Source organism: Lissotriton helveticus, chromosome 3_1 (assembly GCF_964261635.1).
Source record: "Lissotriton helveticus chromosome 3_1, aLisHel1.1, whole genome shotgun sequence".
Classification (NCBI taxonomy): domain Eukaryota; kingdom Metazoa; phylum Chordata; class Amphibia; order Caudata; family Salamandridae; genus Lissotriton; species Lissotriton helveticus.
In genome coordinates, this window is record NC_136061.1 from 1,088,489,927 (window position 1) to 1,088,509,633 (window position 19,707).

The 19,707-nt window shown below is 41.9% G+C and overlaps 1 protein-coding gene across 1 annotated transcript in view; it reads left to right on the forward strand.

Moving 5' to 3' along the window:
• FAP (fibroblast activation protein alpha) overlaps positions 1 to 19,707 on the forward strand; it is a 662,945-nt gene that overhangs the window by 126,771 nt on the left and 516,467 nt on the right. The window contains exon 8 of the mRNA XM_078681652.1: positions 1,252 to 1,372. Within this exon, the coding sequence (XP_078537778.1) occupies positions 1,252 to 1,372 (121 nt within the window). The remainder of the gene's footprint in view (positions 1 to 1,251; positions 1,373 to 19,707) is intronic.

Sequence of the window (19,707 nt, forward strand, 5' to 3'; positions counted from 1 at the left end):
GTCCGTCAATTGTTCTTTTTGCATTTGTCACCCCGAGTCCGACGGGTATGCCCAGACATGGGTCCCGTGCTCTACATGCCACTGGAGTCAAGCTATCCTGGCTGATGAGGGCTTAAAGCCCGAAACCGGTCCTAGGATGCTCGCTTCCAGTCCAGGGAGGACCTGGCCTGGCAGTTCGGGCTGGACTGTTCCCATTGGGTGCAGGATCAATAGTGATTTGCATGTGGCTTGGTCCAAACTGGAATGGCATGGTGAGCAAAAAAACAATGGTTTTAGGCCCAGATCTCTGTACTGGGGTGAATGTATGACATTGTTCTGCATTCTGCCCATCAAGTTTTCTTTTTGCATATGACATTTTAGAAGCACAATAATTCTAAGCTCGTATTCTTGTGCTCTATCATAAAATCAGTTTTTCTCCTCTGCTCTTCCTGATTGATTGATTAAATTAAGATTTGTAAAAAACACTGTTCTTTTGGTTGGCCAGTTTCATGGGTTTTATGTACCTTTTTTGACCTAACTGTTCCTGATTCTTCAGCTTGTTTGGTGTAATAGTTGGAAATTAATTAAGCTGTATTTGTATATATTCATCTTGCTCCTACCATCATATCTATTTTTTCCTCTGCGAAAGGTCCTTTTTCATTGGTGCCTCACAGACATTTTTGGCTTGCATTTCATTAAATAAGAATTAGTACCATGCTGATGCTTAGTACCATCCAATTCTTTGAAACACTGGCAGGGACCTTCTTTGTTAATGTAATGTGGATTTTAAAACCATGTTCTTTTGCCTTACTGTTGCTTGTTGCCACTTACTGAGGTAGTTTTCAATTTCGAATTGTCTCAACATTATGTGGGTCATTGGTGTTAGAGAGGTGAGGTTTATCTGCCTGGCACAGGTGCTTCCTTGTTAAAAAAAGAAACTTGCTTTGATAATCAACGTCATTCATATCTTTGACTTTGCAAAAATGTATAATGTTAAAATGGAACATGGTGTTGACCATTCAGTAAAGCCATTTTTGGAGTCTATTGCAACACTTTTTTGCCAATGAGAGTGTGTGATCAACAGAGAGTGGCACGTGCTCATGTTTACTGGATGGATCTTATCTTCTTAAAAGACATGCTATAGATGTTGACAAATGACCATGTAGTCAAACGTTTAAGCTAAGGTATAGTGTTGGCTTTATTAGCAATATAATTTGCTGTAATTTTGGATTACAATTTGATAAGCACTAATAGAATACCCTTCTTTGCTAGGCATATGTGTATGGAAACAATATATATTATAAGCAGAACCCAGATGAACCAGCTATACAAGTTACCTCTAATGGAAAAGAAAATGAAATATTTAATGGAATTCCTGACTGGGTGTATGAAGGTAAACTATTTATTCTAATTCTATAAAATTAAGGCAATGCATGTGAAGGTATGCATTCTTCGAAAATAGTGTGTTCAGTTTTAAAACCATCACCAGGGATTTATTCGATCCACTTTACATTTGACATACACTTGACTCTCAAGATCTCAATAATATTCGACCAATCTTCCTCTTGCAGTATCTTAGCAAACTACTGGAAAAGTTATGATTTATACAACTCCAACAATTTGTAAAAGGTAATAACATCATGGGTACTTTTCAAGTTGAGTTTGGGCCAGGCACCAGCACAGAACTGGTGGTCTTATTCAATCTGAATAATCTCCAGTACCTTCTACATGATAGGTCGGGCTCTTGATGACTTTGACTCAGAACAAGGTGAAAAGTCATTATCCTACTGTCTCACTTTGATGCTCTGGAGGATGGCTTCACACTCCCCGAAGTAGAACCCATCGAGGACTGTGGTATTGCTTACACAAATGCGCCTTTGCCTTGGTTGACAGACTACTGCCACCGTCCATCTCCCACCAAGGCTTTATGCAATTTGGGCATCTATGTGGATACTATAATTTCACTAAAGACCCATATGTACAGTGTCTGGAAATGCTTAGGCATATTATACATTCTCAAGGACCTCCTACTATTCATTGACAGCAACCGGCACTTACCAGTTGTAAACGCCCTGGATAAAACAAGGATGAATTTCTCTAATGCTAGTTGTCTAGCAGCACCTGAAAAATATGTTTTTCATTACGATGGTCCAAAACACTGCAGTCCGACTCATATCTGGAATCTCAAGCCATTACAGTATCATCTAACACTACAAATGGGCTGAAGACTAGCAATCTGTTTGTGCAGAGAACGCAATTACAAGTGATCCAAATTTAGCACACCTGGGCTCCTATTAGAGAGAGGGGCATTTTTTCTGTTAATGCCACGGCGCACCTTTAAGAAGTTGCGCCAGGTGAAAACAGGGAAAGTGAGCTCTATTATGATGAATGCACTACCATCAGAACAGCCACAAACTCGCTTGCCCTCAGGGCTGCACATTCAAGAAAAATATGGAGCATCTTTTTAAAAGCAACTCTGTGTTTCTCTGTACAGGTGTCAACCCGCCTGCACTTTTAAGAGGGATCAGAGATCCCCTTGCAGGTGGGTGCAGCAAGGAGAAGTCTGGGGGGTCCTTGGGACTCCCTTTCATCCCTCTGGAGGGTTGCCTTTAGAGGTGCACCTCCTAAAGGCATACTTGCCTCTAGGCCCACATTGTTAATACAGTGCATGGACAGAGGCACGGATATTCCCTAATTTGCATGAGGCCACACCCCCATGCAAATGAGGGAACGGCCTTAAATGATAGCGTTGTGCGCCAGCGCTATCTGTGTTACAGAAGAGGCCGCACAAGCATTTGTGACCCCTTCTGCAATACCAAAATGCCAAGATGGTGTACAAAGTGGACACAAATGCCCATTGCACCCCTGGGGCATTTCTGTAGTATGGCCCTTGGTATTTATCAGATGCACAATTGCTTGCACCCCTATCATATGTTGGAAGGTCCAACCTGCCAAAATCTACATTCAGAAGAAGGATCAATACATCCAGTGACATGCAGATTTTTGCTAGAGTGAGTTGCGAGGACAAAGGCCAGCTTACTGACTCAATTAACATCAACATTGGAGTTTGCTAAGGGAGCGTGTGGGCACCAACTGTTTTTCCCTTTATCCTAAAAATTTAGTCAAATTCTTGTCTCTCTGTCTTGCGGATGCTCCCATGCTAAGGGGAGAAAAAATGGTTACTCTATTATTTGCAGACAATACCCTGCTAGTATCTAAAACACCAGGGGGTCTTCAGACGTTACTTAATCGGTTTAAGGATTTCTGCGCTTTGCGTGGCCTTGAGAACAACACGTCGAAGACTAAATATATGGCGATCAATCCCCATAAGTCCTATAGGGGGAGGCCCACCCTAGGCATTCTTCTACTAGAGAGGGTAAATACCTTTGATTATCTGGGTATAAAAATATCTGACTGCATGTCAGGGAAACCACCTGTGACGAAGATGTCCTTGAAGCACAAGGAAATAATTTGTGCACTTTTGAAGGAACTTCGCACATTGACCAGTAAACCAATTGTGGCTGCCCTTCAGATTACAATTTGAAAGCTGTAAGCACTGCCCTTTATGGGGCTGAACTGTGGGGGTTCACTAAAATAAATGACCTGTCTAGAACCAAACATAGGTTTTTAAGGAGTATGGTTCTTTTGCCCCCGAGCACCCCAATGCTCCCATTAAAGCTGGACATGGGCAGGAAATCCATTGCCAATAAGGCCACAATACATCCCTTGTTATTCTGGAGGAAAATTAGGTCTTCACCAGAACTGCTCCCCTATGCCTATGCACTAATGGAAGTTAGTACTCTAGATAAGTCTAATAAAATAGCTTGGATAAGCAATGTAAAGAATGTGTTTTCTGCCATTAGGTTGCGAGAAACTTGGGGCATTTCTATCCCTGCCTCATCCCACTCCAAAGATCTGGTGAAATCATGTTACTGGGTGGCACAAACAGAGATTAACAATTCATCCTGTTTGAGGCTTACCAGTGAGTTCTTGGATTTCAAATTGGTTAGCATACTATAACACTATCTAGATATCATACAGGTACCGAACAATAGGAAGCTTTACATCCAGTTTAGGATTGGCACCCTCCCTTTCAACACCTTTACCAGTGGTTGGCACCACAACGTGCTGTCGCCTCGCTTATGCTATGGTTGCAACATTGCTACTTAATCTGTTGCCCATATATTCTTTGCCTGTACAGCATATGCACTTCCTAGAGCCAAGTAGATTAAACCAATGTGTAAACTGCTGGGTACACGCAACCATCGATCAGCTTTACGAATATTAAGATCAGACGCTAGCTCCATATTTGCTTGCTCTGTTGCTAAATTTCTAGAACATATGTGGGGCATTAGGAGGAAAACCCAAAAGTTTTAATGTACTCATTTTAAATTGCAGTTGATCATTGCAAGTATGCGGATTTTCTCATCTTCTAGCTAGTATTTGTACGAGTTTTTTTTGTTTGATCCCAGCTGGAATTCTAGAATTGTTTTTATTGTCATTGTATTACAGAACTTAATTATCTGTGACATGAGAGCAATAGTCTAATGAACTTTGAACATTGTACATGTGTTACTTATTTATTTTATTATTTGTGGCTTTTAATTTATTGCTTGGTTAAATAGTGATGCGGAAACATTAATGCCGAAATAAAGTTATTAAATATCAAAGTATCAGAATAGATTAGCAGATATGGGCTAATTTTGCCACCTAGCAATCCTGTCCATTATTCCACCCACCCACCGTTCAACCATTTTCTTTAATGGAGATCTGGCAATAACCCAAGTTCATTTGTAGAGCTCCCTCAATTAGGCAGCAATATATCCGAGGTTGGCAGTTTGATACTAACTTGTCAGCATTCATGTTAGCCCAATTTTGCATGTATTTGAAGAATTCTCAGGGAATGTTAAGTTTGTCCCGGATTTGTTGAATTTCTGTAGGAATCAAATTTTAACCCATTGGGAAGAGCGAGGAATCTGAATGGTGGGTTTGAGGATGTCCAAGACTAATGTATATCCATGCAACTGAGGAACCTTGAAATACCTAAGTATGTCTTTCCATGCAATAACAAAACACCTTTAAACCTAACAAGTTTGTGGTGATACTTCGAATGAGCATATGCTGATAGCAAACCTGTGTTCTATTCATTAACACCGCAATGAAAACCAGGTGTGTGACTTGATCTCAGTATTTTCTAATCATCACGGTTTGCCTATTACAAAGTGCAGACCAGTAATAAGATTGCAAATTGGGATGGGCCAGTCACCCCTCTGGACTGGTAATTGAAAATACCTTAAAGATCTCCGGGGCTTGCAATGTTCCCAAATAAGTGATGTCATTGCAATGTTTATATGATTAAACAAAGCTGGTAGAGGATATACCGACAGGGCTCTGAACAAATTTAGGGGCATATTAGCAAGGGCAATATTGCCGCTTTAGTGGCAATTTCGTCCGCTAAAGCGGCGATATTATTATCGCCCAATGAACAAGCTGTCTCTAACAGCAATTAGCGACAGCTTACTGGCAATAGCGCCTGTGTCCTTCCCGCTTTGCATGTCAGCGATTATCATAGCTAATGACATGCAAAGTGGGCGTACCTCACCTAATCCTGAATGAAATTCCTCGCCACCACAACATTGCCCTATTAACAACGCGGGTCAAGCGACAACAAAAGCTGCACTGCCCGCAATTATCACAGGAAATTAACACCTGCTCCAGACCTGATTTATCAATGCTAACAATGGGAGGTGGATTGACATTTTAAATCCACACTCCCCTATCAGCTAGGATTACCGTAGCGCACTGCCATTATCGCAGTTTTCCTGCGCAGATACCAGATAACGCCATCTATCGCTGGAATGTACATTGCCATTGTTCAAAGCGTTGATAATACTCCAGCGATAGGCGGCGATAATGCAAATCGCGCTAAGCGCGATTTGCGATAATTAGCACAGGTCCTTGCTGATATGCCCCTGCATAATTTGGGCAGGAGTATTATCTTAATAATATCGGTCCTGCCCAAGATTGAGATCAGTAATCTCTCCTATTCATTAAGAAGGAGGGACATTTCTTGGAGGACTCACTTTCACTTTCAGGAGTTATAATTGTAAGTAAATGTAATGCCCAGATAATTGCTATTTTTTACTGTGTATGGGGTATATGTAGCATGACCCCTACATTTAATATCTCTGTCTTATCATTGATTACAATTATATGCAGATACACTGCAGTTTCAAATGCACCTTCTCTGATTACTAAGAGAGTGGCTGAAGGTCTTGGAGTAGTAATCAATATGTAGGGGTGTGTTTAAGTCTTACTTTTAATCTTGATTCAGTGAAGTATAGCAGGTTTAATATGTGGATGGTATATGTGGTTCCTAGGTTTAATATGTGGATGGTATATGTGGTTCCTAGGTTTATTATGTGGATGGTAGATACGGTTCCTCTGGAAAGGCTCTATGTAGAGAGCATAGTGGCAAGGCGATAGTGGGCATCCTTGTCTAGTCCATCTGGCTATTGAGAATAGGTTGGAGGTGATCCCATTAAGGTAACCACCCCCAACGGACAAACGTATATGGCCTTAAGACATTCAGTTACTACTTGAGGGAACCCATACTGGTCCAGGGGCCGCAATTCTATGGTAGCAAATGCTTTTCCTGATTCCAAATCAATCATAGATAGAATATTAAGTGAGGAATCCAACTAAAATGTTGTTCTGTGAGTTTGATTAAAGTGAGTCATTAAACTGATATGTAAGGCCAATCAATGGTGTATAGCAGGGCAAAATATGTCAAAAGATATTTCTAGTTGTCCATTAAGCAGTGCTTTGTTTGTCTTTCATATTGTGGTGTGTTCATATTTCAACTACTTATCAAAAGTACTTTGTTTCCTTTCAGAGTGTTCACATGTTAAAATGATATCATTTCTGGGCAAGGGAGAGGGCTCAACATCGTAACTGCCCCACTCTGGATTACAGCTCTTGGAAACTGGGATACAGATAGACATTACAAAGCTAGCTCAATTATATAGCATATATCCTCGAAGACAGCAATGCCAAACAACTAATGAACAGATGCAATATGTAAGGATGATGACATAACAGTGCCAGAAAATAGGACGATGCACACATGTGTTTTACCAATACATATTTAATGCCAAAAATAGTTGATTCAGCAACATTTTAAATAAAGTAGTGTCTGCCCAAAGGTTCATTTTATACTGAAGACGTTGATAGTTGATAGGTGGGCCTCTTCTAGGCAAGTAACGTACATTATTGTCCCCTTAGCAGTTGCAACATCCACCATGCATAACTGGTGTTTTCCTCCAGAGAATCTCCAGGAGAAAAATTGGTTATTTATGAGAAATTGAAAGGGAATTGGATGAATAATTACCTATATGGACCCTAAGCGTCATATTCATAATCCCCCTTTAAATCTGCCGCCTAAAGTAACTAGTACCCCCTCCCCCTGAAATCGATTCACAGCAGTGGTCCAATTCTAGAGGCTCTAAAAATGCAATAGTGAAAAAGTGTTGTGGTTTCCATGTACAGATAAAATGTATTGCAGCACTGAAATAGGGATTTTCCTTGCAGCTAAATCTCACAACAATGGGATCAGAAATACACAGACCCATATTATCAAGGGGAGGCCAAGGGGGGACGTATCTTACACTAGCTGTAGGTGAAAGATTGCAGAGGTGCTGGCGTGGGCAGGTGTTCTCCATGAACTACTCCACATATGCTAGGGGCGCACTGGGATGGATCAAGGTGAGCATTGCCTTCACAGTGACTATATTGATTTTAGATCCTGAGGGTTGCTTTGTTCTAGTGGACAGCTCCCTTGATGGACACCGCATGCTTATTGGATCCATCTATGCACCCGACTCTCACCAACAAGGCTTTCTTACCAAGTTGACTGGGGGACTGGAATGTGGTACCATGACTCCTATCTGGAGATTTCAACTGTGTGTTGGACGCTGACATTCTATCCCCCCTCTTCTGCACAGTCACCATGTCTAACGCCCAGGCGCTGGCAGCCTGGTTTGAACACTGGCAACTGTCTTATATATGGAGAGTCTGCATTGCATACACCAGGATCTATTTCTTCTATTCAAGCCCCCATAACCCTACATGTCTGCATAGATCACCTAGTACCTGTACCTAGTACATGGTACCTGGTACATGGATTACCTAGGCTGCACCCAATAAGACCACATTCACCAGCACCTATGCCTGAACTGGAATGCTGGGCCCTCCAACCCAATTCCCACATGGAGGCTGCAGCTGATAATGCTGGAGGACCCACCCTTTTTGGTTCTCACTGGGAGTAGCTATAGAGGAACATTTTGACAATGCTATCATGGCCTCAACCCATTTGCTTGAATGGATTGACTTTAAAGTTGCTATCGGAGGCCACTGTTTGGTGTGAATGATCAGCGTAAAATGGACACTTGACATGGACATCGCCCGTATTGAATAAGATCTGCTGGGCCATGAATGACTAGCTCTCCTAACCCCAGAACACAAGGAGCATCTACTTCTAGTGCATCTGGAGCAGGTTGCACTCCTAGAGCTTCTTCACTGTCTTAATTATGCTGTTCACATGGCCCACACGAAGGCAGAGAAGGCGTGCATACTTTTAGCGTGGCTTATTCGCCAGGAGCACCCAAGACACTCCATACTGGCATTTAAATCAGATACTGGCTCCCTTCTCCACACCCAGAGGGCCATCCATGCCAATATGATACGTTATTACACCTCCATGTAAACTTTGGCCATGCACAGCAGCTCAGATGCCATTGACTCCTTCTTAAGCTCCATAGCCTTACCCAAAACAACCCCTTACCAGGTACTTGAAATAGATGGCGCTATTACCCCATGCAAGATCCAGGAAGCCATACGTGCTACAGGGAAGACCCCAGGTCCGGATGGTCTTCCGACCAAATTTCACAAGGACTGTGCCCCACTTTACCCCCCCCCCGCCTGCAGACGCTGTCCGACAAAGCTCTTCAGGCTGCCTCTTTGCCATCCTCGTTCCGTGAAGCACTGCTCATCTCCAAGCCAGACCGAGACCCCCCATCCTAGGTTCATACCGCCCTCTTGCACTGCTCAACACAGACTACAAAATATTGGCCAAGATTTTAGCTGACCATATGGCCCCTCTGGTGTCTGCGTTTATACACTCTGAGCAGAACTGATTTGTCCCAGCCTAGAACACTTCCCTTAGTTTGCGGACATTCTTTAGGATCCTGGAGCATGCCCCCGCACTTGGTCGTGTTCCAGTTCCGTTGTGCTGGATTGAGCTTGATTTGATTCCTTAGAATAGGACTTCCTGTTCACAATCCATCCCAGTTAGATTACTCTGCACCCACCCTCTAACAAGAGTTAAAACAAGAGCCCTGATCTCTGACCCTATCACGATCCATATAGGAACCCGACAGGAATGCCCATTGTCACCTCTACTCTTTTCCCTGCCCATTGAACCGCTAGCAGCGCGCCCGCCGCACAGATGGACAGGTCTGGGAAGTACTGTTAGGAGATGGTCTGCACTCGGTTTTGCTCTATGCCGACATCTTGCTCCTATACCTACGGGACATACACACAATTACCCTGGACATAGCACACATATTTGCCAGATTTGCCCCAATTTCGGACCTCAGAGTTAACTGGGTGAAATCAAGCATTTACTTCTTTGATGCTGGTTGCCCGGACCCTGCATACTGCCTCAGAGGTAACCGCCTGACCTGCCAACCCATAACATTCCAATACTTAGGTATACGGTTTTACCGCAAACCTTCTGTTATGTTCGATCCTAACCATACTAGAACGGTGTGATAACTAATGGAGATCACCACAATGACAATTCTACTGGTTCAATGACCTTCCTCTATGCACATTTTGTCAAGCACATTTGCTAACTTTTCCCTGATTCTAAAAGGCACATTCCTGAGCTTGTGCTCGACTAGTATCACATCCTCCTGAACCGCTTTTGCTCGACTAGTATCACATCCTCCTGAACCTTAATTTTATGCTGTTAGCCCTTAATTCTACCCAACTTCCCCTCAAAAACGTTGGGAAATTTGTTGATCCATATGTTGTTTACTTCTAAGTATCCCTTGCTAACGAAACTTGGTCCTCCTTACCATTACTCAAAGCCATCCCAAACCTTGATGGTTCCAACCCAAAATGTTGAGCCCTTTCTTCGCAACAAAAACCTTTCCCCAGATAAGTTTCTCCTTAAACTGTAGTGTGGTCTGGATGGAACGGCTGACGTGACCCCACGCACGCCACCGTAGTGCTTCCTGTTCCCGTGTGGCCCCACCCATGAATGCAATGCCGGATTCACGCTCCTCGCTGGAGCGACGCTGGGGGAAAAAACTCCGGGATGATTAAATAAAACACCCGCTGCTGCTGCCTTCAGTGGGGGCTTTGCTGCGCGAGTCATCCCTGCTGCAACGGCGGCTTCGAAGGTAGAAGTCGGACTTTTTGTGAGATTCCGTTTTGCTGGTCTGCTCCCGTGCCGCTCCCGTGCCGTTTGCTGGACTGTTCCCGTATGGCCCCGCCCATGACTGCATCGCTGTGAGATGCTGTTTGCTGGACTTCGAGACTTCGAGAGCTGAGGTACTCTGGTCGTACTCCCACACTCTTGTGCTTATGCCATACTTGCTGCACGTTCCTCTATAACCCACCTAACTCTCCTCCATGTCTGCTTGCCTCGCCGAGTTGCTACAAGCTCTGCACTCAAGTTCTACGCGCTAAGCTGTCCCTCGCCGCGGAGCCTTGTTATCCTTCTATGCTCCAGTGAGCCTACAACTATTGAAGCAAGATCCAAGCAAAGGGGGTAGCAGATACTAGTGTGAGGAGAAGGGAGCTTAGCTTGGGCGGTTTAAAGGGTGGCTGAGCTGAACAAGATTTGGCAGAACTTTTTTTTGGACTTATCACCCCTCTTGCATGTTAAAGAAATTGGATAATAAGCGGGGGGGGGTGTTCTATGATCTGAGAAAACTGAGAGAACCAGCGCATTTTGGTATTCGACAACACCGTGAGCCAAACTCCAACATATTACACGCAGATATGGCAGCAAGATTAAAAGGCAAGCAGACCAAGCCAGAGCTGGGGAGGGAGCTTCTAAAGTCACCGATAGCGACTAGACCGCCACCTGCGGCAGTAGCAGCAGCAGCCAAGGGAGAGAAAAAAAGTAGAAGGAAAACTCAACAGAAAAACGCCCTGAAACAAAAGGCAACGGAGACTGCCGAAATATACAGAAAAAATTAATATAATGTCTTAAGAAAACAAATGGATGAAGATAACGAGAATAACGAAGATGATCAGGAGGAGGGCGAGGAAGACGAAGATGCAGAGAGTTTGACTCTGTCTGAGCTCTCAGCAGAATTGAGTCTACTTGCTGTCGGTGAGAGGGGAGAGGAGGATGGGAAGGACAAGGGAACAACGACAGGCCAGGTGGACAGAGCGGTGGACAAAGTGGTCAAAGCTGTTAACGTGCCTCTGGCTAAAGGTTCTGAGAGTCAATCAACCCCCAAACAATACCCTCTCTTCTCAAAACCCCTTTTCCAACAGGGGCAACTTTCGAGCACTCCCGCACGGGGTGAGATCAGTCAAGAAGGGATGAGTGATATACCGGACCGGGATGCCTCTAACGCTGGAGGGAATACAAACAGCTTTACAACACCTGAGCCACCAGTGACAGCGCAAATGGTCGCGGCAGGCTCAGAAGAAGGCTCAGAAGAAGCAGCCTCGGCAGCTTTAATGGTATCAACCAGAGTTTCCCCCTCCGTTGCACTTCCCAAGACCCTTTCTAATCCTCCAGTCCAGCTGACGACTAGCCCAAGCCGCAAGCTAACTACAAAACCTCAAAGCCATGTCTCAAGTCCACATGCACCTCAGGTTTTCCAAGAGGGCAGTGTGTCTTCTCTTCCGAATGTCATAAAAGCGAATTCTATCGAAGACATGCTTGCAACTATCCTTCAGGAACTAAGAGACTTTAAAAATTCTCAATCTCAGGAAATCTCTCAGCTGCACAGCAGGCTTACGAAAATGGAGGAATATCTTGGCAATCTCCCCCTAAGAGTCTCTGAAGCTGAAGCTCGGATTTCGACCTTGGAGGATTCCCTCACGGCAATGCAGAAAAATCTTCAAGTGTCCAATAAAGAGAAAATTCAACTAACGGAAAAAATGCAGGACCTTGAAAATTACAACAGGAGGTCCAACTTTCGGCTAGTAGGCATACCGGAGGGACTGGAAGATAAAGACGTAGTTAAATGGTCAGAGAGTCCCTCTTGAATAAAGCTATACCTGAGCTTGAAGGTGACCTAACGATCACAAGGGCCCACAGAGTCCCGGCGTATAAACCCAATAACCTGAAATACCCCCGCACAATTTTGCTCAACTTCTCTGATTTTAGGGTAAAAGAGAAAATTCTAAACACTGCATTGTCTAAGAAAACATTCAATGCGGAGGGGGCGAATAACTTCCGGATTTTCTCTGATATGTCGGCGGCATCTGCCCACAGACGCAGGGACTTTGTTAAAATGATTGACTCTTTTAAGACCAAGGGATCTCAAGCCATGATAGTACAGCAATCAAAACTTAAAGTTCTGGTCAAAGGGAAATTCTCTATCTTTACGGATCTCCACGAAGCTCAGTCCCTCCTTGAAAGTCTTGGAGCTTAAGTCACTGTTGAGTTTTCAATTATCTTAAGGGTGGGTCCACGGTGGAGTCAAGCAGCACACAAGGATGCCATGTAATGGCATCCATATAGAAGAAAAATCAGAGAAGGATGGAAGTGGGACACTGGGGGTTTCCGTCCACTCTAGGTGGGGGAGGGAAGGGAGGTGAAGGGGGGTGTTGCAGGGGGAAAAAAGAGAGTTCATATACTGAAATATCATCTGTTTTACTTGTTTTAATACAGACACAGCTAGGGTACGGACAATGTTACATTTAAAAGACTTTTTTTCTGCACAAAAGGACGATTCAATATCTGAAATTCTGCACCAGTCACTTTAATGTTCAACTAACATGTTTTTGCTCTTTTCTTTTTTGCTCTGTTGTTATTTTTATATTTCTCCTTATCTGCGTATTCGCACAAGGAGAGGTCTAGATTAATATGCTCTCCTTCTGTTGTATAACTGTTGTATATCTGTGCTGATTATCTCCTTATCTGTCTATATGCTCATCGGTATAGGGAGTGGTTTAGAACATCATGATGCTTCTCCTTTCTTTCTCTCTTTCTTTTTCCTCTTTTGTGATTTTCTGTTTCTGTTACACATTTAAGCTGTCCATTTGCCTGTTTGCGTATTTGCACAAGGGGTGGTTTACACCAATTCGTCTTGCTGCTATTATATAACTGTGCTGCTTATCTGCATTTTTGCACAAAGAGAGTCTCACCTCTTTTGATCTATTGCACATATATGCTGCTTATTTTGCCTATCCTGTACAAGAGAGGTGTAGAACAAAAAATGTGTTGTAGGTTTCCTATGACTACTTGCTGCTATGATATATCTATGCTTCTTATTGCTTTTTTGCACAGGTTGAGGTTTAGAATCCCCTGGGATTTATTTATCTATCACTTGTTGCTGATAATAGACGTTTTTAATATTCTGAAGAACAAATAGCATGTTGAAGCTTATCTCTTTTAATGTAAACGGTCTGAACAATGTTAAAAAAGAAAACGCCATTGAGTGTTGGTTAAAATATGTTTTACCAGATGTTATCTACTTACAAGAAACCCACCATAGAGATCAGGCTGAGTCAGATAAAATCCTTAAGGGCTGGGTTGGCCACAAGATATCCTCAACAGCTGGGCTGGCGCAGAGAGGAGTATGTATATTAATAGGAAGACATGTTGGTGTTACACTGGAAGGTACACTAATAGACCCTAGAGGTAGATGGGCAGTTGCACATGGTAAATTAAATAATGCAAGTATAATCCTCGCCACAATCTACGCACCAGTTTTTGACGATCCTATGCCAATTTTACAGTAAAAACATTATATAACTGGCCTTCCCGGACCAATAATATGGGGGGGAGATTTTAATTTTTTACAAAATCCTCTATTGGACTCATCCAAAAAAGATCGTCGTCAGAACAAACCTCAAGTTGCTATGGCCATCCAAAGTTGTAAACTAGACCTTGACGTCATTGATAATTGGAGATTCTCTAATCCCCTCAAACAAGAATATTAATGCCATGCCATTCAGCAAAGTATAACTCTGCATCTAGGTTAGATTTTTTTTAACATCGCATGATTTAGAGTTACATAACTATGTCCATCTACCAAATGCCTTCTCAGATCATGCTGGAATCTATATGGAGGTTAAATTGGGGATACATGATGCAAGGCCCATAAGAAGATGGTTCTTCAATAAATTTAACCTTCTAGACCCTCAATAGTGTATAGAAATAGAAGAAAAGATTGAGCAGTTTTTTGCACAGAATAGAGGCACAGCCCCATTAAACACGACATGGGATGCATTCAAGGCCACCTTGCGGGGGCTAATCACGTCTAAAGAGATACCAAAGCAGAAGGCAAGAAGGGAGGAGAGAGTCAATTTACAAACTGAACTCACGCAGGCAACCCATGAACATTACAGGGTTGGATCATCGCTCTCTGGGCAAAAGCTGTCTGAGGCAAAGCGTAGGATGAAGGATTTTTACTATGATCTAGGCGAGACTAATAGCAATCTCTATGCCCAAAAGTTATATGAGGAGAGCGAATATACAGGGAAGCTCTTGGCTTGGCAAGCCAAAGAAAAGCAGGCCCGAAATAGGATAGACCAACTAACTGATCCCATCACTAAATTACATGCTAAGACCACTGCTTCTATTGGTGAATTGTTTTTGAAACACTACGAAGGAGTTTATCAAGCAACTGAAGGGGCTACATCTCATTCCATTAGGGAATTTTTAGAGTCAATCGCAATACCTAAATTAGATGATGAGGGCAAGAATTACCTCATAGAGGACTTTTCAATGTTGGAACTAGATGAGGTGATTGGCTCCTTCCCCAATGGTAAGGCAAATGGCGATGATGGTCTCCCTATTGAATTTTTAAAAAAATTTGAAGGAACCCTGCGTTTAGAACTTCTGCTTTTAGACAACTACTTACTTCAAGGAGGTCCTCCACCAGACTCTTTCCATTCAGCGGTTGTGGTTAGCATTTTAAAAAAGGGAAAGGACAAGGAAAATGTAAATTCATACAGACCCATAAGTCTTTTAAATACAGACTATAACATTTTTACAAAACTTTTAGCCAGCAGATTAAATAAAGAAGTGGGGTCTTTGGTATCTCATGATCAGTGTGGTTGTATTACAGGTAGGCACCTTCCTTCAAATACAAAATTTTTATTGGAGGCACTAGATTATTTTAAGATTAATAAGGTGAAGGCTCAAATCTGGCTTTTAGACACGGAGAAAGCCTTCGATCTAGTGTCATGGGATTGCCTTTTTGCTATTTTGCACAGTTTTAATTTCCCGATTGTTTTTATTTCTCTTTTAAAACAACTTTATAGGAACTCTAGGGCACAGATTATCATTAATAACACCAATATTGGGGCATGTCAGGTCACTAGGGGCACTCGACAAGGTTGCCCCTTGTCGCCAATTTTATTCGCGTTATTGATTGAACCGTTGGCGATTTCAATTAGGAATATAAGGACCGACACTGCCCCAGTAGTTGGAATGACAAATATAAAATTATATGCGGATGATATTGCTCTTTTTTTAGATTCCAAACCCTCAAGCCAATTGAACATTTTAAAAATTTTCTCCGACTTTCAAAAATTAGGGGGCTACAAGATCAATGTTAACAAAACGGAAATTATTTTAGCAAATTGCACTGTCGACACTTTAGTACTGGAATTCAGGCAGATATACAACACATGCCCAAAAAGATATCTGGGAATATTCATATTGGATAACCTGGAAGACCTGCACTCGCTGAATTTTTTACCTCTGTTAAAAAAAGTTGGGTCTCTTTTAGATCATTGCAATTTATTACCCTTGTCTTTAATGGGACGGGCAGCGCCAGTACGTATGTCAATATTATCTATTTTCAATTTCCTTTTTAGCGCCATTCCCTGCGCTTAAAAAAGTAGATGCCCTGATCTCTTCTTTTCTTTGGGCAAAAAAATCTCCTAGGCTTGCACTCAGCACTTTATATCTCCCAGTTGCGCATGGAGGATTATCCCTCCCAAAAATTCGAGAATATTATTTTGCGTCTTTTGCACATCATAGTTTTAGGTTTTTTTTTCAGAAACACACGAGGAGGACAATTTTTTTATGAAGAAGATGTTGTCAGAATTTAAAATCACTGATCCAGTTAGAACTACGAAAGATCCAAAGAAATTTCGTTACAAGTCCCTACGGTGGATTTTTAAACAGAAAACTCAGTTTCTGAATTTTTATAATAATCCCTAAATAGGTAACACAACGGATTTAATCAACCTTAGTATAGGAGAGGAGGGCTGTATGGACAATAATATATTAAATCTCTGGAAGGAGAACGGCTTTGAGAAAATTGAAGACTTCCTTATGGTTAACAGGTGGAAGTCTTGGGATGAAATCTCTAGACAGATACAACACTCCCACACAATTTTGAACTGGTCATTCCTTCTGCTTACTCCAAAAATCAGAGAGCTTGATAGAGGAAATTTATTTCACAAAGAGAATATCTCTTCAGCTCTGAATAAGCAAATACAAAAGAAGATCAGTATCTGGATTAAAATATTAAAAGAAAATAAAGGTCAGAAATCTTCCAGTAAGATCATTGAGAGGTGGAAAAGAAGGGAAGACATTGAAATTGACCAGCAGTTATGGGACAAGATAAATAAATTTAATAAAACCATTTTTCGTGGAGCCAATTTTAAACGTATGCAATTCTATAATAAATGGCTAATCTACAGAACCCCCTCCTTCCTCCACAATATCTTTCCCCAAGTGGCCGATTAATGTTTTCGATGTGAAGAAAAAGGTACCTGGAAACATATTGTCTGGGAGTGCCCAAAAATTCAGCCATTCTGGAAGGAAATTGAAAAGTACCTCTCCATTGAGCTCAAAGCCACTATAATATTTGATGATCTGATACCTGTCCTAGGCTGCTCCTCGAGTTATACTCAGCATGACGAGCCCCTTTTTATTGCTTCTCTAATAGCTAAATCCCTTATTTTGCAGTCCTGGAAAACAGATCTTGTGCCAACTTTTCAGGCATGGAAGGCAAAACTACTACGAATCCAGGGCAGGGAAAGAAAATATGCATTGAGATCAGGGACCCTTAAGAAATATGAAAAGTTTTGGAGTGTATTTGAAACCTAATTTGTTGTCTGTCGATATTCTACTGTAACCTCTTCTTTTATATTTAAGTCTGCCGGATCGTTTATATTTATTCACATTGCACTTTATAAGTAATTTTTTGAATTGATGAATTCTGAATACGTCTTTGTATTTATGAGTCCTGTAGTGTATTAATTCTATCACCAATTGTGTCTTGTAATATAATATCTATTTTTATGAACTCTCAATAAAAATATATTAAAAAAAAAAATGTAGTGTGGTCTCAAAATAACCCAATAACTCAATCCTCTTGTCATCATACGATACTGGGCACATGTCTGGTGACATTAACTCTTTGCTGGTTCAAGTACCCTTAAACAAAGCTTCAGTAATGTTAGTCACCTTCACACCTGAATCAACCAATAACTTTAGAACTTTCCAGTCAATACAAATATCAGTGTAGGGATCTCTACATTCAGATTCTTTGTGGTCTGTAATGACTAGCACCAAATCTTTTATTCTTTCTAATTTTGCATGTAGCATTCTTTGCAGTGCACAGCCGCCCCATGTTTGAATGTTGAGGTAACCCACATCCGAAACATATGCTTTTTTTGTTTAAAAAAACTGATTCTTATCCCCCTTCAGAAATTCACATTTCTTTTTTTGAAAAGTTGATTTAGTGTGACCATTCACACCACTGTCAGACACTGCATGCACACCAACGTCTTCTTTGTTCACTAATTCTCTTGATGCCTTGTGGGAAATCTCAATACTCTTGACAATATCTATTGTTTCCACTAATGATGGACTCCTATGAGTTAGTAACTTTTTTTGCACTTTCTTGTCCCAACACCTGACCACTATTTGACCACTAATGAGTTGACTAGTAGAGTCCTCAAATTCACAGTCCATCACTCATATGCATAACACAGCCACGTACAAATCTACGGACTCCTCCTGGTGCTACTCTCTTGTAAAAAACTTAAGGCTTTTGACAATTTAGCTTGGTTGTACATCAAACTGTTTCTCCAGATTTTGTATTGCCTCCTTATACTCATCTAATTCCTCCTCTCCATCAGATCCTTCATGTACCAGAGGTAAATGTTCATAAATAGCCTACACTCCGAAACCTAAATTATGTTCTAAAAGAAATCTCTTTCTTTTCGGACAATATCTCTTCCCTCATATAGCCCCCAAATATTTAGAAAAAGCCCAAAGCAAGTTATCTATTTAATAGGTGACTCACCTGGGGACTGCGAAAAGGGTGGAGGGTAATATATTGACTGCATTTTGTAAAATAACCAAAAACTTACAAGGAGAAACAAAAACAACGTAGGTGAATAAATAAAAGACGTTTCGCTACCTGACCCAAAAACACTATCAATGTTTAAAAGCACAGTAGTCAGTTTTGAAAAAAAGATTCAATTTGTCACTGTTTTGAAAGCTGTTACTCTGAAGACCACAAATAAATAGTGTGTGTGTGTTACTGATTTTTACAGTTCCAGCTTTGACACTGGCGGCATTCCAAATACGAATGTAAACACAACCAAATTGCTTTAGTGTGTGTGTCACAGCTAACATTTATGATTCAGCAACATCCCGATTCTGGAAAAGTGTGCATGTCACTGACTAGACTCCCTAAGCCTGTTAGTGTGCGTATCACTGTTTATACATGTAGAACAGCAACACGCCAGTCTAGTACTAGTGTGCGTGTCACTGACTAGGATCCCCATCATTAACGTACACCAACACGCCAGTCTAGCATGAGTGTGCGCCGCTGACTAGAATCTCCTTCAATAAAACGCAGTTGTTCATTTTGAATCTTCCCAACCAACAATGGCATCTCCTTTGTGTGGACAAGGCGATGTCACGCTCACATTAATACAACCAATTGCTTTAATCCTGGTTGACTGTTAGAATGACACCCAAAACAAGGTGCCACCGACATTGCGTGAGCTGATGCAACAAGCTGGCGCACCCACAAGCCACATCGAATGCCAACGGGCTGGGTGGAGGCTGCGCGGCATTGATTCCCGAACACGCAGATACGCTGGAAGCGGCCTTTACCGATGTTGCACGAGTGCACAACAGTCTATAGAAATCTGACTGAGAGCATTGAGAGTGGCTTTCTCTAATGTTTGTAGGTGAGTGCCACGGTTTATGCGCTTAACGCAACAGTCAAAATCCTCAAATATTTATCTTAAAATGCTGATAGGACATGCGCTCATACCTGGGAAAAACATATTTTCTGTGAATGTTCGTCACCCTGAGAAATGACAATACAGCTTGTTGTCGCTCCCTCTGGATCCATTAGAGACCTCTGTTCCACTGTACTTGATAACTTGACTTGTAGTGAGGAATGCTAGGTTCTTCCTTTCAACTGCTCATCACTAAATTGCTGAAGTAGATAGTAACAAAGAGAAACATGCAGACTTCGAGGAGCC